Source organism: Leptinotarsa decemlineata, unplaced genomic scaffold (assembly GCF_025532065.1).
Source record: "Leptinotarsa decemlineata unplaced genomic scaffold, Ldec_3_MD MMD2_tig00000008_RagTag_RagTag, whole genome shotgun sequence".
In the NCBI taxonomy this organism is placed as follows: domain Eukaryota; kingdom Metazoa; phylum Arthropoda; class Insecta; order Coleoptera; family Chrysomelidae; genus Leptinotarsa; species Leptinotarsa decemlineata.
This window is the reverse complement of record NW_027412537.1, coordinates 8372796-8400047: the sequence shown is the minus strand read 5'-3', so window position 1 is coordinate 8400047 and position 27252 is coordinate 8372796. Positions and strand designations below refer to the sequence as shown.

The window sequence follows — 27252 nt, the reverse complement described above, 5'->3', positions numbered from 1 at the left end:
TTGATTTTCTGCCTTTTCAATAATAATCTCCAAGTATTCCGTATTTTTATCCGCGTTCATGCGAGTGTTGCATCATCAACAAACATAACTATATTATTTGGAAATGAATGAAATAACAGATCGTTGATGTAGATGATAAACAAAAGTAGTTCTAGAACTGACCCTTGTGTTACACCGTGTGTAACTGGCTGGGAACTAGAGTATCTGTTGTTAAAAAATACCCTCTGCTCCATGTTCGTGAGATACGGTAGTCCTATTATACCATAATGGGATAAGTTTTTCAACAAGATGTGCATCCGCAGCCGATGTCCTAGAATCCAAATGGAATGATGATACAGGTGTGCTGTCGTCAGCAGCAAAGCACTATAGTATAGTGGATTCTTTGTACGTACGGGTACGTGAGCTTCCTCAGTTTATTTGTTGGGTAGCCAGTTTTCAAGTTTTGATCGATTATTACCACCAAATACTTGATTTCCATCACCTCTGGCCTCCCAACTTCTGTTGTGGAAAATGTAATGTAGTATTTCTTTATTAATTCAGAGGAAATTGGTAGGTACTTAGCTAGCCAGATGTTGGTAATTTCCAAAGCTCTTTGCAAAAGTTCTCTTGGCAGTCCATGTATTGCCACCATCTGAGTAAAATATTATTTTTGCGTCTGTTGATAACAATGAGAATGCCTATTAATTCAATACTTCTGAATTAATTTCTTTCTGCAGTCATCTTCATTTCTCCAAATCATTTTTTGTGCTTGTACCTGTAGAACGATTGTCAGCATCTTCACTTTTATCCAGCTTTCAAACTGAAGCACTTTGAAATGCTTGCAACAATCCAGTCTCATAACAAGATTGCATCTGCGTCAACAATAAATCACTCCAAATGATACACTCAATAGAAATCTCTTTCCTTATTAGAGTCTGCTCTCTGTACTTACCGAACGGAATTCAATAAATAAGACCCAGTAATCATGTGTCGCCATCTTGTGCAACGTGCTTCTAGAGAAACGTCGAATGCGATCATTAATCATAGTAATAAATATTGGTTTTCCGTATGTGGAACTCGATATAATACCACCTACCTGTGAGAGGTGAGCATGACGTTTCTTCGGCGTTCTCACGTTTTTCACAGAAGAATCGGAATGACATACCTATAAAATCGGTTGAATACGATGTGAAATTGCCCCGTGATTGTAAAGGTTTTCATTCTGACTGTTTCACGTCTTCTGATGCACCAGTCAATCGAATTCATATTATTCTGGACTAACGGTACAAAAATTAGAATGACCAGAATATTTGAGGAATGTTATTCAAGCAACTTCTTCAATAAGTAGAATTTACTTGGCGCACGTTTGGTTAATCAAGTTAGCATCATCAGTATCATCTACAAGCAAAGGCCATACAAAAATTATATCAAATACAACAATTGGCTTGTTTAAACATCACAGGAGTCATGCGAACAACACCAACCGCAATAATGGAATTAATTACTGGTCTGTCCCCTCTGGACCTGTACGTTAAGAAAGTAGCGTTAATGACCATGTTATGATTGCGCACGTCTGGTGTAAACCTCGAAGTAGGAATGGGTCAATTGAGGCTGAGCCTATGGCGAGAAGCGCTCACTGCGCAACCTCTGCTGCAGGCAACCAGTGATGTAATTGAACCCAGGTTTGTGTTTAATAAACTCTACAAAATACAAATAAAACAGAACACAAAGACGGCTCAAAAACCAAAGAAGGCTCAGGATGTGAAGTGTACTCCAGATCACTAAGCCTAAGGATTAAGTGGGGAATGGAAAAAAATACCAGCGCGGTTCGAACAGAACTGGCTGGTATCTCAATTGCCACAAAAACATAACAATCTGCACTGATATCAGACAAGCCCTATTAGCCTTGAACAGACAACGTGTAACCTCAGGATTAGTAATAGAGTGCCACAGAGTGCCACCAAGATTTAGCCAAAGCCTCGGTAGATGAAAACATTATCCTGAGGTGGATTAAAGGGCACGACAGGAGTAAAGGTAATCACATTGCCGATTCTTTAGCCAAGAAGCGGCTGGACTAAAAATTTTAGAACCCAGTGGCACATACGGCCTGATGAAATCGATAATTGCGGAACTAGCCAAACGTTACACCCATGCTCAATCCCTAAAGAGATGGGATGGAATCAAAGGATGTAATCTTGCCAGGATCACCCTGGGCGACCCTGGGAAGCTGGCGCCGAAGAAATATCTGGCGATGACCAGAAAAAATCTACGCTTAACAGTAGGATTTCTGACTGACTACTGTCAACACCTCCATAATATGGGGTAGTGGACACACCTCTATGCAGGATATGTGAACAGGAAGATGAGACTGCCAGGCATGGCCTGTGAGAGTGCCCGGAGTTATCGTCAATAAGTGTCAATAATAATATAGTGTCAATAAGTGTGATTTCGGCGAGTCTTGGCCTACACCTGCCGATATAAAGGAGATGTCTCCTATTGACCTGTCCACCTTTCCGGGAGAATGTACAATGGGTCACATGTGGCTTAAGTGCTGTAGGCCTACACTCACCCTTCCTACTCTACAGATACAGATACTATTGGAATTGTAAAATCCGTTAGAAATTTCATCAAGTTTTTGGCAAAATGAACTAAGTGCTTGAAAGAGGATATTGAAAAAAACTTCCCCGAAACACAATAGAAAAACCTTACCGCAATGTGCGTACAAACTCTCAAAGATCTTGGCGACACAACCTGTTTCCACATGTACCCCTGGAAGGACTTTCTCTTTTCTGAAACGCCTCAAAACTTATTTAAGAAACTCCACAAGCCAGGAACAACTGAACGGTTTGGCGTTAATGTCAATCCACCGTAGAATTGACATCGACACAGAGAAGGTAATTGATTTATTTACTGCAAAGAAAGCTAGAAAACTAAATATGATTTTGTAAAAAGATGTTAATATTTCTGTAATGTTTTTCTAATAAATATATATTTTCATGTAACACCATTTTTTTTCGTTATTTTTATATTTCATGTTTTTCTACTGTTCCACCAAACCAAACCCCCCCTGAAATTGTTTGCTGGCTACGGCTTTGCCAGTAGATGACTAAATCTACTTCTCACAAGCTATGTTGAGTTGATGTTTTTATGTGCATCTAGATGAATCATTACCGCTGCATAATGGGCGGCACCCACTTTGAACAGAGTTTTCGCATACCCAAATATTCATGCACAATATGTCCAACACGTTCATTTGATATCTTTGGAGACTCAGCTATCTCGATCAACTCAACACTCTGGTCATCCTTAATTATTTTTTGACCTTTTTTTATGTTTTCGTTGGTTACAGCTTCTTTGGGGCGTCCACTGCATTCATCGTTTGTTTTCGGTGCTCATTTGACCTCGTTTAAACTTAGCAAGCCGCTTCTCAGATATTAATTTTCTGGTGCAGAGTCCGAATAATGTTTATCAAGCCAAGACTTCGCTTCACCAGTATTTTTTTCGCCATAAAGCAATGCTCAATTAACAAAAGAAATTTCGTTTTGTCCGTTCTACCTCACACACTAATAGTCTATCATCTATGAAATTTGTACACGTGTCTTTTGAAGATTAGGATTAAGAAAAAGTCTATGGATTCAATATTAGTATCACCATTTGTTTGTTAGCCTACTAATTTTCAGCCCATATAAAAATATATAATAACCTATATAATCTCCTATAACCGAGTTCAATGAATGTTCAAAGGATTACCATTTCACATTCACTTTGAAGATGGAGGTTTTTCTTTGGCTGGTACTTTGAGGTCGCGTAAAATGACAGTAATATTTTTGGCAATAGACTTACCTCTCGTTGGGGGAATCTTCGACCATTTATTGCGGTCCTTGCCATAAAAGGCTTGATGATCACGTTTCAGTAGTTCCGTTTCATCTTGTATCTGAAGCTCAGTTTTTTTTTCTCTGGAATTTTCTCTTTTTCTTCGTCTCCTAATTCACAATCATCAGAATCATAGTCTTGATCATCAGATTGCCACTCAATTTCACTGGCTAGATCGTGATCGCTTATTTCCTCAGAGTCTGTTTCTACATTATCACTTGCATCTCCATAATCGATTAACTCTTAAATAGGATGCAACAGGTCTTCTCAATTATTCGAAACTTCATCTTTGTTTTTAACCACGGTTCCCGCGAATCCAAAATCAGTTCAAATTGGTAAAAAATCAATATGCACTCGTCAGCCGTTCAATTGCAACTGTTTCAAGGAATGCTCAAGAGTAGGTACGCGAAAGATTACTACTTAGCGCTTCATAAACAAGAATCTTTTTCTCTCACTATAATTACGTTAGAGTGCGAACTAATGGCATATTAGGAATGGGACATTCATCACTGTTCGTGAATCTAATTCCACATTTTTTTATTTCTGAACTTTCAAAGGCGTCTGAAAGTCTGTTGTCATATACCGACCTCAACAATTTCAAGCATTCCCTACTTATTCTGAGGGCGTTCTCTATTAGATGTTGAGCAATAATGGACTTTCCTTGTCTATGGAATCGAATATGTGCCTTTCTGTTCTGATGAGAAAGAAGTTGCTACAATAAAAGCAACTTTTTCCCCATCCATATTTTATACGAGAATCCACACGCAGGCGATTGTTTAGTAGCGGCAATTGAAAAATTACAACACGTTCGATTGACTTGACTTGACTTGAATTGACTACCGTGTTGGTCGGTGGTTCAATTCCCAGTCTGAACGATCGATTTTCACTTACTATCGTGCAACCCGTGTTAGGAATCACACGTTAAAAGGTAAGACCTCGTTAATCCTTAGCTCGCAAAAGTTTCGATTTCTGATGGTTTTCGTTCGTAGGGATGCGACAGCTGGTTAACGGAAAAACAGATCTAACAGATTTTAAACCTATGTTGCTGGCAAAATGGAAGAAGAATGTTAATTTCGGTCTGCACACTATGGCGATTAAAGATTTGATCTTAATTTTTTAGTTGAAATGTCGCTAGACATCGAAGTATTTGTAGAAGTGGAAGAATTACGCTCCGCGTTTCATCATCATCATCCAAAATAATTCGAAACTAATTTGAGATTGTGTTCAAAATCGATCATAAGTTCTATGGCTATGACCATAGAGTCATTACCCGAAGACGGGTCATCACCCGTCTTCGGTTGATGACCGGAAGACGATTGTGGAATACTAACAATCGAAACGTCGTGAAGTAACTTGACTAGGAATCTCTTATTTTTTTTTACTTGTATTTTATTTCACTGCGATTTCATTTCAGGGTTTTTTGCTTAATATAATTATTATTTTCAGCTATTGTTTTCAATTTTTCAAACTTCAATTACTATGTTCGACCCAAATAAATAAATGAATGAACAGACAAACAGGTCAAGATAATTAAAACCGTTTGAAAAATATGGGAGTTGCAACAAAAATATATTAGACAAACTAAATGAGTTATTAAAACTCGTTTTAAAGAGAACAACGCAAATTTCCAATTTTGTTGGGTCGTAAACACCGGTAGAACTTGACATACCTAAGAGAATAGTCACATAATGTAAAACTCGTTGAAACAGACAGACAATACAAGACTTCCAGATGTTTTCGAAACTTCAGAAATATCAAACTGTGGCTTGAGCACCATGTATGAAGCTTTCTTTCCCAACAGTCCATGGATTTTTCTTTTATAAACTGCTTTCTTGAAAATTATTCCTAGAATTATAGCTTGTCAAATGTAGGAAGACCTTTTTAATTTTTATATCGTCCCGCCTTCTACATGCACGTTCGTTAGGAGACTGTGTGTGAGAGAGAGAGAGAGAGAGATAGAATAGAATTCTAGTCTTTTTCTAGTTTTGACAACTTTAATGGCTAAGATACATTAAGAAATTATAAAAAATGTCAATTGAGAAAGTAGGATTTAATTTAGATCATCTCGTGATGAAGCCTTTTCGATTGGAAATGTGTGTTGAGAAAATAGACACAGTTCTGGTGCGTGCTGAATCATTTTCACTGTATTCGCCAATAAAATATCAGCATTTTATAATATCACATGTAACTGGTGAACTAGGATTATTCATTTCAATAAATTTAGATAAAAAAGAGTACACTGAAACTTTGAAATCGTTGAAATTATAAATGAAATCGCATCCCTTCATGAATTTTTATCGATTGTCCTGGTATCGAAATATGAGAATAATATAAATTCCAGGTTTCATTTCATACCAAACAATATTCAACGTATCCAATATGTGACGGAATAAGTTCTTTGTCAATTCATTTGAAAAACGTTCCTCGAACAGGAATATTCATTCATATTGTTAACTATCCTCAATGTGTCTTTGAAATCGTGACAGTATATCCTTGAAGTTCGCAGTTTGATGGAAATACGCCATATATTTCGCTTCAAATGGAGAATTTAGTACATTTTAACGAAACATTTCAATCAATAACGATGTACTAGAACTTCAAAGAAATAGCTTTCTGAATATAGATCATCTCGGATAGAATCAGGCATATAAGATGAGGAAAATAACTTTTGTTTAATTTCTACTATGATTTTCATTTGTTACCACCGGTTTTGGTTATTAAACCATTTTCGAGACTTGAAGTAGTAGAAATTAAACATAATTATTTCCTATATTCAATATGAATTTTTACAAAATATATAGGAATGTTTTGGCTTTTTACTTCTCCATTTTGATTAAAAACAATGTGGGAATATTCTAAAGAAAGAAATTGGGTATTTATTTATAGTGCTCTGTATTTTAAAATTACACTTTCCAAAAACTATGCATGTATTTTCTGAGTTTTCATGTTCCTAAGGAAATTAATATCCGGTGATACGTTGAGAAGAACAAAGAGAAAATGGAAAATAGAATGCACTTCGCAGACGCTTCAGTTCAGCTTTCCATTAACGGGTGTTTGTTTAAAAAAAGAAGAACACCTAAATTCGGAAAATGAAACTGTGCACTATATGAAATTTAAATAGACTATTACGCAGGGTCTGACGCTATATATTATTATTTGCCTCTTTTCACATCTTTCTTTTCAAGATGACGATTCCGCAATTTACGAACACTCGTTTTCGGGCGAGGTGGCTGTGTAGTCCAGTCATTATAGTAAGTTCACCTCGGAATTCGAAATACCCAGCTGTAAGTCTGTAAATACTTGTATATTGACACCCTAAAAGTTGTCTCAAAACCTACATTTGGTAGGGTGTAAACAACTATTAAATTTCAAGGTCAAAGGTCACAAAAATCGTTTTTTTGCGCTTTTTTTGGAAATATCTCATTTCCTATAGGTTTTTTGCTATTTATATTCATTATCAATATTGTAGAATACAAAATTCTCTACAAATTTTGTTCAAAAAAATTTTTCATACGGTGAACCATTTTCGAGATAGAGGGCGGAGAACACGCGGTCACAGCATCACTTCAGGTCAACCGGTGCCTCCGGTCGAAAACGCGCCATATATAGTTGATGAACTATCGATAAATGAATGATTATAAATATTTGTCAATTTTTATTAACTATTATATTATATTTTATCATTTTTTTCCTAACTTATCCACTTTTTACTCAGTATTAATTTATTTAACAACACTTACCTGTCCATGTAATTGCAAAATTGTTAATGAAAATATAGGAATTATATTTGAATTTTAACCTAATTAATATTTATAACTTCTTACATGATGAAAAAAAAACAAATAAATTATGAATTAATCTTTTTACTAAAAAATATTATTGAATACATTTATTTTTATTGAAAGTAAAGAAATGGAATAAAGGGTACAAAAACTACAATTTATAATTTTAATCATCTTCTTCCTCTTCATCGTCGTCTTCTGGCTGCTGGTAAATTTCAAACTGGTCTTCATTATCGTCTTCAACGACATTTGTCTCAAGTTCTTCCATGATTTCGGGGTCAAAGGTTCCATCTTCGTTAATGTCGCTTTGATATGGTAGAGCATTGAGACAAGCTTGCCCATTACATTGGCCACAAGCTAAAGAGCATTGCAAGCCCGCTTTCCTGCATCCGCATCGCGAACCACAACCACTCTTGCAGTTGCAGAAAATTGTATTTAGCAAATCTTCTGGAGCAGGTGGTAAAATTGTCATGATAGGCTCCAGAAAATCGTTTCGCATTGCCCAACCCCATACCTGGGGTTCCAAATCATGTCCTAACCAAGTTTGAACTTGATAATATACATATGATTTAAGTTTTTCTCTTAATTATTTTTTAATTTTAGTAAACGGTTATCAGTATTATTGAATAGATATAGATTTAATGCATGAAGAAAATGATAAAATATAATATAATAGTTAATAAAAATTGACAAATATTTATAATCATTGATTTATCGATAGTTCATCAACTATATATGGGGCGTTTTCGACCGGAGACACCGGTTGACCTGAAGTGATGCTGTGACCGCGCGCTCTCCGCCCTCTATCTCGAAAACGGTTCACCATATAAAACATTATTTCAAACAAAATTTCTAGAGAATTTTGTATTCTACAATATTGATAATAAATACAAATAGCAAAAAACCCATAGGAAATGAGATATTTCCAAAAAAAGCACAAAAAACCGATTTTTGTGACCTTTGACCTTGAAATTTAATAGTTGCTTACACCCTACCATATGTAGGTTTTGAGACAACTTTTAGGGTGTCAATATACAAGTATTTACAGACTTACAGCTGAGTATCTCGAATTCCGAGATTCTTACCTAATTTAAGCTTAAATGACTGGATTAGTGCAGCAACTGCAGATCAACCTCGACAGGATGGTCGTGCCGACGAAGAAATTTATCTTCGGGAAGTTGCGAATCAACGGCTAAAGCGTCGGTGAGCAAATAAGCGCGTGATATCTGGGGGTTATCCCCCAGACGCCTGAATTTCCATTACCACTTGAGTCTTGAGTCATTACCATTAACACTACATTCGCTGCGGAGTTTGCTTTATCGTTGTTCAGAGTTCGCTGTTCGTTCATCCTTCGTTCGCTCAGTGAATACGCACCTTTAGCGTGATCCCCGAATTATTCGTACTTAGTTTTTTCATGAACTTTTTCCAGGAGGTTCTGACACCACTTCAGCAGGAAGTGAGACGTCATAGATGGAGGCTGAAGTGAAACTCTGTTGAGTAGAGAGCCAACCGCCAACACCAGAGGGGGCGCCTTCCACTGTCCATTTGTGGGACTTTGTGGTGGGGTGTCTTTTGTTGTCTGCCTTGGCTTCCTTGCCAAAACGTTAACAGTATTGTTCTCATTTGAAGTAACAGGTTTTGGTAATGTTGAAGGCGCTTTTAACATGGAGCCATAGTTAAGGAAATTATTTTGTAACCTTACAAACTTCCTCTCGTTCATTGGTGTTACTTCAGTATACATTTGGTTGAATTTTTTACACGTTCTGACAATGATTTGATCACTTTGTTCATGTGTATAATAAATAAATTCATAAGAACTTCGTTCGAATAATCGATATTTGCATTCATTTTGGAAGATGATTCAAAACACCGTCGATAACTCTTTGTAAATTACTTATAAAAGTTACCGAACTGCTATAAGCTTGATAATTCTACTGTTACCTGAATCCAAATACTAAAAAAAAAGAATGTTTCTATAAGAAGCGACTTTATTGAGAAAACTTGACAATTCAGGTATAGGGACATGATATATCATCTTGAAGCATTTTTCATCATCGAGTTTGTCGAAACTATCATCAAAATATCAACTTTCCATGAATTGAGAGTACTGATGTACTCAATTTCAATTAAGGCTATGTTTTGGACCATATTTAGCACAATTTATTTTTTATCGCGAAAACAGATAGGGATAGGTATAGGACATTTTTCACAAAAAAGTATCGAAATACCAGAGCGATTCCAAAAATGTATTAATATACGGGGTGTTTCATTCAAAAAAAAAAAAAGTTGCTAGGACTTTTTGATAGAAGTGGCAACGCCGCAATGCTGAAAATATTTTAGATCGATAGAACAGGTAAGGAAATGTGGGAGGTGAAATTTTCAGGAAAATCATGCTTTGCGTTTTCCAGAAACGTCTAACCTACCATCGACCGTGAGTCACGCTGTATATATACCGCAATTTTCCATGATAAAAACTCACATTTTCAATACACACTAACACTATTCTCACATGTATACATATGGTCCTTAGAGTCGTTATTTCATTGATGCGGGTGAGTGCCCTATTGGAGGTATATTTTGTGACCTGAGTAGGGCGTTTGATTATTGCATCAGTCACGGAATCTTATTGAATAAACTGTCTAGGTACGGAATCCGTGGTGTCACTAATGAATGGATAAACGAAAATTTGAGTGAACTTGTTAATCCAGTCATTATTGGTAACCATCTGTCATCATGCAACAATTATTCTGAAGTAGGTGTTCCTCATGGCTCGATCCTAGGACCTACCTTATTTTTGCTCTATATTAACGATGTCTTACACATGACACAATAATAAAGAATCAGCTGAACTCTTTCTAGGGTTCTAATATCCAAAGACTTTCCTATCTCACTAGCTCCTCAATTATTTAGTAAATTACCAGATTGCCTGAAAGAGTCGAACCTCAACGTATTTTAAACACTTATGATGCACTGTTTGGAACCTTTGGTGTAGTAATGAATATTCCTGGAGTTTTTTCCCTAATCGTTATTTTTAACACCTCGACACGTGTTTCGATCACCAAGTAATCACAGAGGAAGATTAAACAGTTTAATCTTCCTCTTTGAAGTCACAAAATGTATAATCAATATTGATAATTTCAATCAAACATTGAGTAAGCAAAATCTTATATAAATCATTCGATTTCCTTGTCAAGATAACCCGAGAAATCGAGATAAATGGAAAACTGGCAAAACTCGAAACTTGAATCAGCATTTCAGAATTTTTAACTATATTCTCTGTACTATACTCAGTCACACCACCCATTGTTTCTACCAACAACATGACGTAGTGATTGATCTCCAGATTTAATTATTGTCGTTTCTTTGACTTCTGGACTATAAAAGCATATCCAATCTTCAGAAACTAAAACATTTATGATGAGATTCCAGTTGTATATGATGACATTCTATATCTGCGAATGACAACAAGAACGTAGAGAAAACAGTACATTCCAGCGACTTATTAGCACAATTAAATCAACGATAATGATAATGGCTTTCCAGAATGGGAGGTGATAAATCGAATCCATCAATCTATTGATTGGAAATGAGTACAAAGTACATTACTGAAACAGTTTGAATTTATTACTTCTTTGTTGAAAAATAACCTCTTTCTCTCTCATCTAGGAATAAAATCATCCGATCACCTTTCAGTAGGTATAGTCGATATAGTTTCAGCTGACTTTTTTTCGAATTTTTTGCAGCGGTTCATGAAACTAAACAGATTTTCTAACAACTTTCACAACTTTTTTCTGAATTTTTTTATATGCAGGAAAATGCTCAAGTATGGATTATTTTGTATCTAAATACCGCCGCCCCTACTTTTCCAGTAAACCATTAAAACCCTTCTGATTGAAACTGCTAATTCCATGTATTTTTCTTACCTATTGCGAATATGTTATTATAATTTTTTAATTAACACAGTGGTTGACAATCTTTCATGGTGAATTTCTTTAGTTCGGACTTTTATTGTCTAATTGATATTATTTGAAATCTCGTTAGGACAACAAGATGATTGTTTCGAATTCTTGGGGTTTTTGTTGAATACGCAGGAAAATAGCAAAATCAATACTTCTGATCGCTCTGGATTGAATGATTCCGTACAGTCTGTCTGTAGTCGATTTGTAGATTTTTCGCTGGAGAAATCCTCACTAATTGACTTTGTAGTACATATTCAAGAGGTAGCAAAAACGAGCACAAGAAACACACACAGCGAGGGGAAATCAGCAAATCAAGAATAGCAGAGCATATTTAGACCCATCAACATAACATCAAGTGGTCCCAAGCTGAGATCATAGACAGGGAGGAACACTGGTTTAGGAGAAAATTTAAAGAAGCCGCATACATGTTGTCCAATAATGTATTCATCCAAGCAAATTGGCCTGAAAGGCAATGAGGCTGCTGACTCCTTTGCAAAGAAGGGTGCTGCAAGTAGCTTCATCAGACCAGAACCTATCATCGGCATCGCATTACCAAACAAAGATTGAATACCTGGATGGCAAGAAGATTTGTGGACTTCTGGCTCACACGCTAAGGCATTTATTTACTCTTCGAAGCCTGATACCAAATAGTTGTTGGACTACAGTAGGTATGAACTACGATGTCTAACAGGCCTTCTTATAGGAATTTGAATCATCATATGCAAAGACTCGGACTGTTGGAAGACAGTGTGTGTCGCCTCTGTTTGGGAAATGATGAAGCAGCAGAGCATATACTTTGTTCGGCAGAACCGAACTCTTACCATCTGACCTGAAAGACCACTCACCATACAAACTAATCGGCTTCGTTAAGAAGCTGGGTTTATTTGGTCGAGTGTGAATTGGTGTGAGCCACAATAAACCCTTGCAGGTTGTGGTGGAGGGTCGAATAGACCCACTCACTTTGGACCTAACCTAACTTAATCTAGCGTAGAGATATGCAACATATGCAAACCCATAATCAAGCGAAAAATGGCCAACAATAATCTCCCTTACTAAACCAGTGAAGCGTAAACAGGAAAGAAGAGATAAATGAAAGTACACGAATGATCCATAAATCGACATCTTTTGGAGGAATTAGTCCAGTCATCACCCGAAGATAATTGTGGATACTAACAATCGAAACGTCGTAAAGTAACTCGACTTGGAATCTCTCAACTTTTTTTGTTTAATTGTTCTATTTTTTACTATTGAAAATGTCAATTAAGTAAATGTTCAAAGTGGGTTCCGTTGTTTTCTAAACAATAATACAGCCTATTGTCAAAGTCTGCACGAACTTTAATATCAGCCGGCTTACTATGACTTTTGTATTTGTAATGCTACCTCCCGGACTATTATTTTCAATGATAAGTGTCCGTCGATACTTTTTTTGTTATATAAAAACTTTATTTGACGTTTTTGCAAAACAAGTTGGAAAGATCTGTTTTTTGAGTTCTATCAGAGTCAATAATTTTTGGTTCAATAATTTTTGGTTTGTTTGAGACTTTTATTTCTGACCGGGATATTATAAGCTTATATCGTCATAGTTACGCTATCAATAAAGAGGGTCATAACTCCCTTGGGACATTATAGATTTTATAATTCCCTCTACCTTTCACAAGTAAAAATAAATAGAAATGAAAACTGAACCATATTTTATTTATTCACGTCATTACAAATAATAAATGTACAATTTTGAAATGTTCTCTGAAAATTACTTCCGCCACTGGAAACAATTTCTTCTTTTGTATGGCTGGAGCTTCTGTTCACTACAGTCGAGGTACCTGCCTCTTCTCATGACAAAGTAGACAACATACGCGCCGTTTTATTTCTCAATTCGATGCTATCCTCCAAATACCCCTCCGCCACCGTGGAACTTTTCCAACCTCCGTGTCTTTTTAAGTTAGTCATAGTTGCTCCTGCATTGGCTAGAGCAGTAGCAGAAGTGTGACGAAGGCAATGTCCCGTATAGGAAGATGAGTTTGGCAATCCTAAATACATTGCGATTTTGCTGGGGATTTTCCCAAACATGTTTTTTCCAATTGGCTGAGATGTACATTTATTTTGTCGGAAGCTCAAAAAAAATCGTTCAATACCTTTAGGACGCAAAGACATATAAAGTCTTAATAAAGGCAGAGCAGAGAACTCTTTTTCATCCACAACTGTAAATTTCTTCGATACACCAGTTTTACTTTCCGGTACGTTCACTATCATAACGGAATCCCGGTCCTCTATATCCGATATCTTCATATTCAAAAGTTCCTGACTTCTGCATCCTCCAAAATAACCCATAATCAAAACAACCTATAACAAAAAAAGGAAATAAATACACACAAAAAGGAAAATAAGAAAAAAATTACCTTATGCAATAAATGAATATCATTAGGAGCGTCCTTTAGGAATCTGATAACATCTTTAGGAGATAAAACAGCAGACTTTTTCGGCTTATAACTCTTACTCTTCCGTTTCAAAAAAGCCTGTAGTTCATTGAACTTGGTGATATCTCGTTTCTCATGTATAGTCACCATCGATTTTAGCATTGACCATTTAGTCCATAAAGAATTCGGACTATACGTTTCTGACTGAAACGAATAAACACAATTACTACCAAATCTACCGAAAAACATAGAAAATTCCTTACCAGTTCTTGAAAATATGCCAGAAATACAGTTTCAGTGACATCTTTTGGCATAACATTTTTCCGTGTCAGCCAGTCCAGATATATCTTGTATTCTTTTTGGTATACGGCTTCACTTTTCGATGGAATTAATGATTATCTTGCTTGTTCAGCTTTTTTCAAAATATCCTCCATTATATTTGGAGTAGAAAACACGTTTTCACCGCAAACACAGCTTGATAACAAAGTTCTGTTTATAAACAAGTAACATAGCATCAACCTAGCAACAAGAAAACTCTACTATAATCAACGGTACCTGATTCAAATATACCGGGAAGGTAATGAATTGGTACATTTTTCCGTTTCAAAAATGAACAAAATTTTATTGAAATCGGTCAGAAATAAAATTATCTATGTACCACGGGAATTAATGAGCCTTAATAACCTCAGGCAATTGCTGTCCCTCGGGCCAGAGGCCCTCGGGACGCAAACTTTGCCATCGGTAATTAAGGCCCTCCTAATTCCCTTGATACATAAATAACTTTTAAATGTCATTAGTTTTCATCATTTGTACGATCTGTACCTACTGTCATTCAGCTGTAGTTGTGGAGATAATTTTCAATTTGCCTGCCAGAACCAGTGTTATTTAAAAACAACTCAAATATTTCATGAAAGGCATCCGGACAAAAATGTAAGTCACGTGTACGTCCGCGATTCAGTTGAAAATTTTAGAGAAATGAGATCAGTGCAAAATAAAAAAAAGGATGCCCCAAGATTACTGAATGAAACAACCCAAATTGAGGTCCTTGGAAATTTTGCAATGGAGCCCACTGCATCAACACGTCAAGAATCTGCAGTGACAGGACTTTCACATGAGTCGGTTAGAAAGGTGTTGAAATTACATAAGTTTCACCCGTACAAAACACAAATTCTACAAGAACTAGGAGATGATGATCCAGACCGACGAATTGAGTTTTGTGAACTCATGACTGAAAGAATTCGCGTTGAACCGAGAATGCTGAGTTTCGTTTCCGATGTGGTGGTGGACGGACTTGCCGACAGCGACCGTCCACAAAGAAGGCAAGCGGACGCCATTGTTGGGGACGAAACTCAGTTTGTGTTGTGAATGTCTGCCGTCATAGAACATGCCATCATTAAATTAAAAGTTTTTGTGAGCAGTCTATGAGTGTTATAGAGAAACAGCACTCCCATTCACGCCGGTTGGAGGCCGGGGTGGACCGGATGTCCACGTGGGAGTGTTATAGTGGATGTACATAACTCCTGTCCCCATTCACGCCAGTTGAAGGCCGGGTGGACCGGATGTCCACGTAGAGACAGGAATTTACCAAATAAATGTGTTAATTATGTGTAAAAAGTCTTGAGGTCTCCAAAAAATACTAAGTGTTTTTTAATATAATAAAAAATTCAGACAAAAAAGGGGTAGCAGCATTGCTGCGTGCAAGACAGCTGCGCCCCCCGAATCGAGCTGGCTAAATGCGCCTATCTGGAAGCAAAGGCCAAGAACTTTGAGTGAAGTGAAGTGAACCGAGAATGCTAAAAAATATTTGTTTCAGCGATGAATGTACTTTTGTGCTGAATGCTAATGTAAATAAACAAAACTGTCTGTACTGGAGTGATGCGAACCCGCATCGATTCAAAGAAGGTCACATTCAATATCCTGAAAAACTGAATGTTTGGGCAGGAATATTAGGCGATGCTATAATAGGTCCCTTGATCATACCAGGCGATTTAAGTGGCGACATTTTTCTCGATATGCTGGAAAACACCATCGAACCTTTAATTGTGCATGAATTAGAGAACCAAAGGGACGACCAAGGCAACTTAGCTGTAGACGAAGATTTGCTGCACTTCCAACGAGATGCAGCACCTCCTCACTATACAGCTCCAGTTAGGCACTGGTTGGGTACTAATTATCCGAACAAATGGATTGGAAGGAGAGGTCCCATTGAGTGGCCACCAAGGTCACCAGACTTGGCGCCACCTGACTTTTTTCTGTGGGGTCACCTCAAATCAGTTGTTTATAAAACTCAACCTGCGTCACTTGGGGAATTGCCAGAAAGAATTACGCAAGCACGTCGCGCCATTACTAGAACATCATTTGCCAAAGTTCGTGCAGAATTTGATAATAGGCTGTATTATTGTTTACAAAACAATGGAACCCACTTTGAACATTAACTTAATTGACATTTTTAATAAATTTGCAGTTCAACGAAAACCTCAATAAATATTCCATTCAAGCCAAAGTTTCACATTTATTGCTCCACCCTGTACAATTATCATTTAAACCATTGGATTGTATTTTTTATAGTCTTTTCAAAGATGTATCACAAGTAGGGGTTTGCAATTTAACCTTTTTGAGTTTTGGTGGGTGGGGCCTAGGGGGTTGACGGGGGTGAGTTCTCTTTCATGTCACTTTAGTTACCCCTTACTATCCTAGAAACGGTTTCAAGCATTTTTCGATATCAGCTTCCGTTTGTGGGATATAGCCCATTGTAAGTTTTAAAATTGACACACTGTATAATATAATATTAGACAATGGAAGTCCGAACTAATGAAATTCTTGATAAAACAATTTTACTATTTGCATGTGTTGTTAAATGCTATATCCATCGTGATTTGTCGAAACATTTCGGATAAATGACAACTTATTTGACAACTTATTTCGTTATCAATTGTCAAAGTTCAGAAATCCCTGTTGGACGACCCATTGCAAGTAATTTATTTCGTGCTATGCTATTCAGCAAGTTGGTTTAACAAACTTGACTTACTATTAACGAAGTTACCATATAAATCACATTGCCCTAACTTTAAATTCCGTTGTAGGTCGGATCTACGTATATTTGGCTATTCAGTCAAATCAAACTTCAGTTCAGGTATTCATGTGATCTATTTGGGGAAACAAATCTCCAAATTGGATATTCACCAGTATTATCCTTTGGATTCATCAAGCGCATTTTGAAATTTCGCTCATAAATTCAACGAACTCTGGAGCAGGCAACGGCAATACGTTTTTGATATTGTACATATCAGCTTACAAGAGAGTTGATAATTTAATTTAGGATAGTCCAGATAATAAATTAGGATTGTCTGATAGTTTCTGAAGTGAAAAATACATTGAAGAAATGTTAAAATCTGATCACAGCGATCAGGAGTCTGCCAAGCTTGGTGAATCTAGCTGGGCCTCTAAGATGCACGAATGATTAAGATATAGTATTTTATAAGAAAGTACTGCCGGGAAGAGAATTTTGGCTTGAATAAATTTGGTTGTTGACATACACATATATCAGAACGGAAACCCTAATTCTTCCTTTTGTGCAGGTGGAGAATAATTGAAGATAATGTGATATTTCGAAACCGTTAAAAACATGAATATCGCCGATCACTTTGGTACTATTTTCGAAATGATTTCGAACGAACAATCAAATGAGTCTAAATCAGTAAAAGAATCGATGACATACAGGAATACCAGTGAACCAAACCTCACAAATTTGAAATTACTTCTTGAAAAAGAGACTTTCCTGACGATCTACGAGAGTTGTCACAATATCAAGGGAATTTACGATAATTTTATAAATATAATTCAATATCTAATCGATTTAACATGTCCAATGGTTGTGAAAAAAATTTAAGGGAAAAATATTGCAAAAGGATGGTTGAGTAATTATATCATTTATATGAGTGAGGACTTGAAAAATATTTTTTGGTTGATGCAGAATTCTGGTGATGCCCATTACAGCGAAGTCTATAAAAAATATTAAAAAATATATATTAGATCACTCAATTGTACAAAAAAATGCATACTATCAAAACAAATTAGGAGGTTTGGGTCACCAGAGGAGAAACAAAAAATACATTGAGTTATGAAATTAATATAAATGTTGAAAATGAAATGATCGTCGCAAATGCTTCAGGAAATTTCTATAGCTGTCGACAACCACTTCAGTTAAAAAAATAATAAATAATTATACCACAATGTACAGAAGTGAAACATTTTATTTCTTCCCTGTATAAGATTGTAAGGTCATGTATGCGATTAGCTCATTGAAAAACACTAATTCTGTCGAAATAGTTTGCATCTCAACGGAGATCATTGAAAAAATGGCTTAATATATCGCCAAACCATTAGCATACATTATAAATTACTCCATACAATCCGGGATTTTCTCTGATTTTCTCAAAGTTGGAGTAGTAAGCCCTATTTTCAAGAAAGTATGTAGTATGTGTAATTTTCGACCCATAACAATTCCCACCATTATCGAGAAGGTATTTGAAAGGTGTGTGTATAATAAAATATACACATTTTTATCCAAATTCCGAATACTGTCAAAATATCACCATGGTTTCTGTCAAGGTAAGTCGACCGAAACAAATATATATACGACTCACTAGATAAAATGTGGGAGCACTTTTTTTCGACGTATCGAAGGCATTCGACATTATTGACCTGGAGGTAATCGAAAGTAAAAATTATATTCCCCTAATTTTCGTGGAAATTTCTCGTCATGGCTGCTGATGTCATACATGCGTTTCAGGAAAATATCAGTAAAAATCGAAGAGCATGAATCTGATTATTATGAAATGGACCTGAGAGTTCCTCAGGGATCGATCTTGGGGCCGCTTATTTTTTTGTTATTCATAAACGATTTACCTGACTATATTAGTTTAGATTCAGTAGTTCTCTATACAGATGATACTACATTGGCCATTTATTGAGATAGTCCTGAAGACTCACAAAAAAACTGAATAATTAAGCAGAAAAATTCATGAATTGGTGTGAAAGAAATGTTTTTAATAGTCAATGCAGAGAAAACAGTCTGTATGCATTTCCATTCTAGGTGGAGATCTGTGACATATTCAAGTGATTGTCAAAAATAGTACTATCCATCTTTCTGAAGTTACGAAATTCTTGGAACTTACATAGATAGTGGAATGAGTTGAGAAAATAATATTGATGCCATAAACAAAAAAGTGAACACAGGTTACAATTATATTGCGATTAAAAAATATGTTCAATACCAATCAACTCATCAATGTATATTATGCTCTAATCTACTGCAACATATCCTATAACATCAACATCTGGGGATGCTCCAGTAACTCAAGCAGAATATTTGACTCCCAAAAAATAATTATTTGACTCATTTTCAATCTACAACCAGATAAATCGTGTCGAACATATTTTCAAAAATATAAAATTTTAACAGTTCCATGTATTTATGTTTTCAAATGTATAATGTTATTTATGCATCATGCTGAGATGTATCAAACAGTTTCTCATTGCCATGGTTCCCAACTAGAAATGGAGACTTCATCAAAATTCCTGCACACAGCTCATCATTCTATGAAAAAAGCCCCTCACATAGAGGTATAAAGTTCTTCAATCATCTTCCCGCAAACTTAAGAGAGCAACGGAATAAAAACTTCTTCAAATAAAAATTGAAAGTATATTTGCAAGAAGAACGTTACTATAATATCAAAGAATTTCTTGATGCAAAATGAAAATGTGTTTGCTCATATGTATGAATATAAATAAATGTAATTAATGTTTTCATGTATATGTGTACAAATCTGTTAAGTAGTGATATTTTAATATTTAGTATTGTTGTTGATTGTAAAATTGTCTGCCATCACACGGTTTTTTAATTGTGACGTATCCTATATCATGCTGTATGTGATCTGTAAAGATTGAATAAATAGTATTATTATTATACAATTGCAAATGAAAGATAGGTAGATTTTCAATAGAGATGAACGAATTAATAAAATGGATCAATAATTGATAGATATTTCAATGCATAGTTACTAGAAATGATTAAGAAACATAGCAGGTAGGTAATCTTCAAAACATTGCTTGCAATATTGACAATAACATATTACTATACAGGGTGTAACTGAATGAGTGTAAAACATTCAATGAAATGATTCCTCATCGAAAAAAGATAAGATCTTTCATATAAAGAAACTTCATTGGAGCATCCCTTGTTAAGATACAGCCCCTCAAAGGGGGTACAGAAAAATTTGTATAACAATTTTTTTCACAAGCACTGAAAAAGTTACAATATTGAAATCAACCTGACGTTTTGAACTACCAAAAAGACTGTACTACCAGTAATTTATTTTGTTTACCCCATGGTTGTAAGGGGTGGAAAACGCATCCCTTAAAATTCATGGGAATCTTGTTTGAATTAAAAGGGGTATATTTTTAGGAGAGACTGAATTTAGGGAAAGAAAGATTTGGATTTTCTACTCCTCCATCTTTATACAGAGAAATGTAGGAAGTAGAAAGCTATAACATTCCTAATAACTATTTTCTGAAATGTATTATACTTTTTTCTCTGCTATAAGGGTGTCTGCAATATGATGTGTAATGCCCGTTGTAAGTAGTCCCACTGTGATTCGAAAGTGCATATAGATTATAACGACAAGGCGCCACATTGTCTGCTGCACAATTGCTCATATCTGTATTTGTATCTGTAGAGTGGGGAGGGTGAGTATAAGTCTACAGCACTTAGGCCACATGTGACCCATTGTACATCCTCCCGAGGAGTTATCCTCCTAGGTCATCGTCCATCCTGTCCTTTGCAGGAAGGTACTTGGAGACATCTCCTTTATATGGGCAGGTGTAGGCCAAGACTCACCGAACACACACTGTCTTATTGCCGCTTCCTTGGCTAAAGAGTCAGTAATGCAATTATCTTTACTCCTGTCATATCCTTCAATCCACCTCAGGATAATGTTATCATCTACAGAGGCTTTGATATATATACATGGTGTCCCATATAAAACTCTGCGGGCAAATTTCTGAAAAATGAAAAAAATATCCATATTTCGTGAAAGCAGATAATTTTGGTGTCGAAAGGTCCTCTTATTTTGGTAACCCAGTATTTTCAATTGGTTTTTGAATTCTGCATTAAATTCTGAATTCAGCCATATATTACACTTGTAGTTTTCTTTGAATACTGATGAAAAGAGACAATTTTATTGTGTATTATAAAGAGGGCCATGAATAAGTCAAAATAAATGCAATAATGTATTTATCGATCTGTCAGAAGACCTGTCAGATTTGACGAAAGTGTATTCAGTTTTGGCACGAAATGGATGTTTTGATGAACGGAAGCCAAAAAAACCAAAAACGGCTACACAGTGTTGCAGTGCTAGGTAAATGGTGTTGGAACCATATAGTTCTACCAGACAAGTAGCAATGCATTGTAACATTTCTACATCGTCAATACATCGTATTTTGTCAAAAAACAAATTCCATCCATACAAAATACATTTGGTTCAAGGACTACATCCAGGTAATAATCTTCATGTTTCATTTTTAATAACTAAAATATATTCCTATATTCAGGAGATACTGATAGAAGATTGAACTTCATTGCATGGTGGTCCACCCGTATTCATGATGATCAGTTTCGGAAAAAATATTATGGAGTGATGAAAGCCATTTTCATAACAACGGTATAATAAACAAACATAATTGTCACTATTGGTCTGACGTGATCCCTCATTGGGTGCAAGAAACGAGATTTCAGTCTGTGTGGGGGGTTAATGTTTGGTGCGGAATCATTGATGGTTATTTGATAGGACCTCATTTTTTCGAAGGAATTCTCAATGGGAAGAGGTACTTGGTTTTTCTATAACATGTGTTGCCGAATCTCTTGGAGAATTTACCAATACAAACTCGACTCAATATATAGTTTCAACAAGATGGGGCTCCTCCACATAATAATAGAATAGTTACCCAACATTTGGATGATACTTTCAATGAGAAATGGATTGGAAATAAGGGTCCAATACTATGGCCAGCTCGAAGTCCACATATTACTCCACTAGATTTCTTCTTGTGGGGATATATCAAAGACCTAGTTTATATGCGACGTCCACAAAATGTAGAGGATTTGAAAAATAGTATCACAATTGTTTGTGCTTCCATAACGCGAGAGACGCTTTTAGCTGTCACAAATCGGGAATTACTAAAAAGATGCAATATTTGTATTCTACGTGAAGGAAGGCAGTTCGAACACTTACTAAAATTATTCTTGTTATCACTAATTGATTTCGTTATCATCATGTTAGTCGAGTTATGGTCAAAGTAACATATTTTTTGCTGATTGAAACATTTATTTTAATTTGTACAGAAATACGTAGCTTGATGAAATTGAACAGACAATGAAATCATCATAACTGATGGATTCATTTTATTAAACGCGTATTATTGCATTCATCTGCCTTCACGAAATATGAATATTTTGTCTCATTTTTCAGAAATTTGTTCGCGGAATTTTATATGGGACACCCTATATATATATATATATATATATATATATATATATATATATATATATATATATATATATATATATATATAATATATATAATATATATATATATATATATATATATATTATATATAATAAATAGATAAGTACTTGTTGATCATTCCCATATTGATTTCAATTCAAGAGCCACCGGTAGACAGCTGTTTCAGCCTATTATTATTATCTTAAATTAAAATCAATATGGGAATGATCAACAAGTACTTATCTATTTATTTTTTGATTTTCACAGAATTATGCCCTCATGAATTATCCCAGGTTCATTCCCTTCTATAAAATTGAGGCCCACTTCCATGGATGTTCGTTCATTTGATGGTATATTTACATCTTGTAAATTTCTTGCGTGGGATAGTTACATTTGCATGTTGCATGTAGGTTGTAGGAGTCCTTCCTATTGTATTTGGGATTATTTCACAGTGGTTCCACACCTGCTAGACATTTCCATAAGTCACAACCAAGCTGGTCTATCTATAAACTCTCCAGTTGAGAAATGTTTCGGATTTATGAAAATCGCACCGAAAAAGGTGTGTCCGGAATTAATATGAGCCCTTCTAGAGAGGAGATACGTAGTATCGGAGAGTTTGAAAACAGATGACGATTTTAGACAAAAAATTACAACTACGAAACTTATACCGCATAGTGCAGATTTCAATTTTATTTCTTCAAACTATTATTGATCAATTATGTAAATACTGCCACCTGACGTAGGCTGATAATCCGATTTAGATTTCATTCAGTAATTATCATTTCTATCAGAGGAAACCAGTTTGATTTTGTTCTTGAAGATGATCTCTTGGTGACCGAAACACGTGTCGAGGTGTTGAAATAACGGTTTGGTGTTGGGAAAAAACTCTAGTACTATTCATTACCACACCAAAGGTTCCAAACAGTGCATCACAAGTAGAGAAAACCAAATCTAGGCTTTTCGAATTGAACCGGTAGTATAGAACGTCGTCTGCTTCTGCAGCAGACATCATCAGTGGTATGGTTGTGAATTGCAAGGACGAAGGTTGTATGTCAAAGTCTTAGCGACGACTGACTTATCATCGCTAATACTTATTACGGATATATGAAAACTATGTGCCTGTGAACAAAACCAATAAATTTGTTTTGGGAATATCTCCATTTCATTGTATGTGTAATGATTAAAGCTGCAGAAGAAAACTTATTCTGGAGTCTACAGTGTGACTAAAAAAGAGTGACATATCAAAGTTGTGTTTTTATAAAAAGGACACTTTATATTTCGTTACGCTTTAGAATTGTTCAGGAAAAAATAATATGATTTCATATGAGGTATTATGTACCTAACTATAACCGTTCTCGAGTTTTTTTAATGAAAATTCTAGGTACAAATGGAAACTGAATAACATCGAATTGGAAAGAAATCATCCATTCGAGCATAAATTCGAGCATCCAAGCATAAAAGAGTTTTTGGGCTATTGATTTCGATGAACCCCGTTTCTTAATATTATACAGAATATTCAAAAACCATTGTCAATTTTTTATAATTTCGGAGAAAGATAACTCTGTTATTTCAAATAGGACACCCTATATTTTTTCGGTCTCAACAATATAAAATTCATTTTGGGGTTCCCTCTACCTAACCTGAATGATTTTTCAGATACTGGATTTTTCAAATCGTAGTTCTTATTTCAAGGCATTTTTTAAATCAAGATAACTTTGAAACGACATCTATTCAACTTGTTGAAAGAATTCTTATTGACAGTTATTGTTTTTCACATTATTCAAAACATTCACTGAATTATTTCTGTTGAAAATGGAAACTTATCCCGTTCAAGGGTGGATAGATATGATTTCAGCGATTGGTGGGTGTTTGGAGAATTGGCTTTTGGCGTCGAGTGTGTATGCCCAAAAATATCCAGGTCAGAATCATCCAAACGAGTTAGTTTTCAAACGATTGCTACATGAATTTCGTAGAACTGGATGCTTATAAAAAGGCAAATTGACCAAAACGTATCATTGGAAATGGGAAAATGAATTTCTTATAATGGATCAATCATAGGAAGCCCTGATACGAGTCAACGTAACATCGAGAAAAATACAGGGATAAACAGATGGAACATTTCTGGGGTAATAAAAAAATACAAATTCCACTCGTACCGTATTCACATGCACCAGGAATTATATGAAATAGACTTCCATCGACGAATCGAGTTTTGTCTACGGGTTCTGGACAGTTTTAGTAAGGTTGAACAGTTTTTGGAACCCATTCTATTTTCTTATGGATCTACTTTTCATAACAATGACTTAATGAACATACATAACTTCCATTATTATAGTGATCTGAATCCTCATTTTTTTCTCCCTCTAGATCACCAGAATAAATGGTCTGTTAAAGTGTGGGAAAGAATTGTAGGTACACAAGTTATAAGACTATATTTTTGTTATGGAAACTTTATTGATCAACAATTTTCACGAGATGATCTGCCTGATGTGGTTACAATATTAAATTTTGAGCAGTCTTTCCATAGACAGAGTTAATCTTTTTATTCAACAGGTTGGTCGTCATTAAAAAATTGTTTAGTATGTTTAGTGAACTCCTGTCAGAATATGAATCTAAACGATAACTTAATTTTAGGAAACATCAAATATTCTCGATGAACTGAAGTTTAAAAACTGTCAATGAGAATTATGTGAGCGAATCAGAGAAATATCGATATCGTTCAGGACGAGAATCAGTTGCCTTTGACAGAATCTACGAAAAAACTTGGTATCATAATTGACCAATCATTTAAGTTCAACTCTCATGTCTCCCAAATTATAAAACGTGGCTATAGTAATTTGAAATCAATATACTCAAATAGGAAGTCATTGAATCAAAAATCTAAGAAAATATAATGCGATGCCCTAGTTCTCTCTCTCGCCAACTATGCTGATATAGTATAGTATATTATTTTCATAAAAAAATCAATAACTCGAAAACGGTTATGGTTAGGTACATAGTACTTCGAAAGTCTAACGAAATACAAGGTGTTTCATAAAAAAACACAACTTTGATATATCACACTTTTGAGCCACTCTGCAGCCTCAATCAATGTAAATATAATGAAATGGAATATTACAATGAATATGTATTATATTGGATTATAAACCATAATTTGAATAAGCTCTAATATACGTAAGTTTTTCCTGATTCCTGATTATTTTGGATAAAGTAATCTTAAGAGACGAGTGATTTTGATCTCTTGACCTCAATATTATATCCAAGCCAGCCAACAAATAACATTGAGTATTCGTCTTCGAATTTCAGAAATGCGTTTCATGAAAATTTAAACCCTTTACGAAGAAAATGAAATAGGCACACGGTACAGTAGCTATTCGAGAAAATTCTCACGAACTTCCATTCTTCCATAATGACATTATCCTCTGTTGAAGGGTTCTCCAGTATGAACGCTTCTGATATGATTTTCAAAAACGAATTTTTCTTGGATACCAAACGGAAGGACAATAACAAAGATATTGTGATTTAACTTTTATTCTTGTGAAGTGGATTAGTTTAGAAGGAAAAGCGAAATTGTTAAATGAAATCATATAGTAATAAGATTGTAACGATGAGCATTCTACTTGTATTTTGATTCCAATTTTGTAAATGCGAGTCTTTTGTAGGGCCATCGTTTCCGAAATGTAACAATGGAAACGATAATAGATACTAACATTTTCAGCGTTGTATTAGATTATTCATTTCATATATTTATAGAATTTCATTTCTGGAGGTGACCAAAAATCTTCGAAGTTGTATCAAAGCTGCTTCTGCAAGAGTTGATAAAAATAAATTTGTAGTAGCTGTTTTTCTTGATCTGAAGAGGGCGTTTAAAACAATTGATAGTAATATTCTTCTAATAAAATTAAGAGGTTATGGCATTGATGGTAATGTTTTCCAATGGTTATAATAAAAATAATAATAATGATAATAATAATGATAAGGAGATAACAATAATAGGTATTCGACAAAGATAAAGTGGCAAAGTGTCACCCGTGGGTGTTTTTCAACTTAACCATGGAAATACAATATTAATTTACAATGGTCTTAATTATCTTAGCTATAATATCAATGATGAGTATAATTCTATTATACATTGTAGAATAATTTTGCTGTCTGAGATCTATCAAATTAATGAGTACCTTACATTCATAAAGTGATTGACTGGTCATTATCCGTTCTGTGGATGCATAGTTCGACATTTGTTAATCATATTGAGCTGATAATAGGGATTTCAACTTTTTTCTGAAGTTCATCAGAGTATATGTACTGTAATCATGCGGAAGTTGATTATATATCTTACAGGCGTTGTACGTGAAATATTGCTGAAAAATGGAAGTTTTATGTTTGTACATTGCCAGTAACCCCGAGTTACGAGTGTTATAATCACTCAGATTCCCTATTTCAATTAGTTTGTCATATAGATATGTTGGTGTTCTATATTTCAGTTCTTCATGAGTCATATTTAATTGATGCAATTTTCTCATATTCAACAATTTCAGTTTTCGCATTTCCCGATATTTATGACTTATGTGCTCATATTTGCGTATTCCGCAAGTCTAATACAAGAGTCCTGTATTTTTTGAAGTCGACTACTGTCAACACTCAGAAGAGCGGGTCCATAAATGTAGTCACAGTAAGCCAG

The 27252-nt window shown here is 35.2% G+C and overlaps 2 protein-coding genes and 1 long non-coding RNA gene across 3 annotated transcripts in view; 2 read left to right on the top strand and 1 right to left on the bottom strand.

Moving 5' to 3' along the window:
* LOC111508710 (tyrosine-protein kinase transmembrane receptor Ror) overlaps positions 1-27252 on the top strand; it is a 223149-nt gene that overhangs the window by 46542 nt on the left and 149355 nt on the right. The window lies entirely within an intron of this gene.
* On the bottom strand, positions 13268-14786 carry LOC141480689 (putative integrase/recombinase y4qK). The gene is made up of 3 exons (XM_074170971.1): positions 14271-14786; positions 13990-14211; positions 13268-13933 (listed from the first exon to the last, which is right to left on the bottom strand). Exons 1-3 carry the CDS (start codon positions 14319-14321, stop codon positions 13424-13426), a joined length of 783 nt encoding a protein of 260 aa, XP_074027072.1. The 5' UTR covers positions 14322-14786; the 3' UTR covers positions 13268-13423.
* On the top strand, positions 16688-17945 carry LOC111510487 (uncharacterized). Its single transcript, XR_002722792.2, has 3 exons — positions 16688-16980; positions 17091-17530; positions 17586-17945. It is a non-coding gene; the product is annotated as an uncharacterized lncRNA (long non-coding RNA).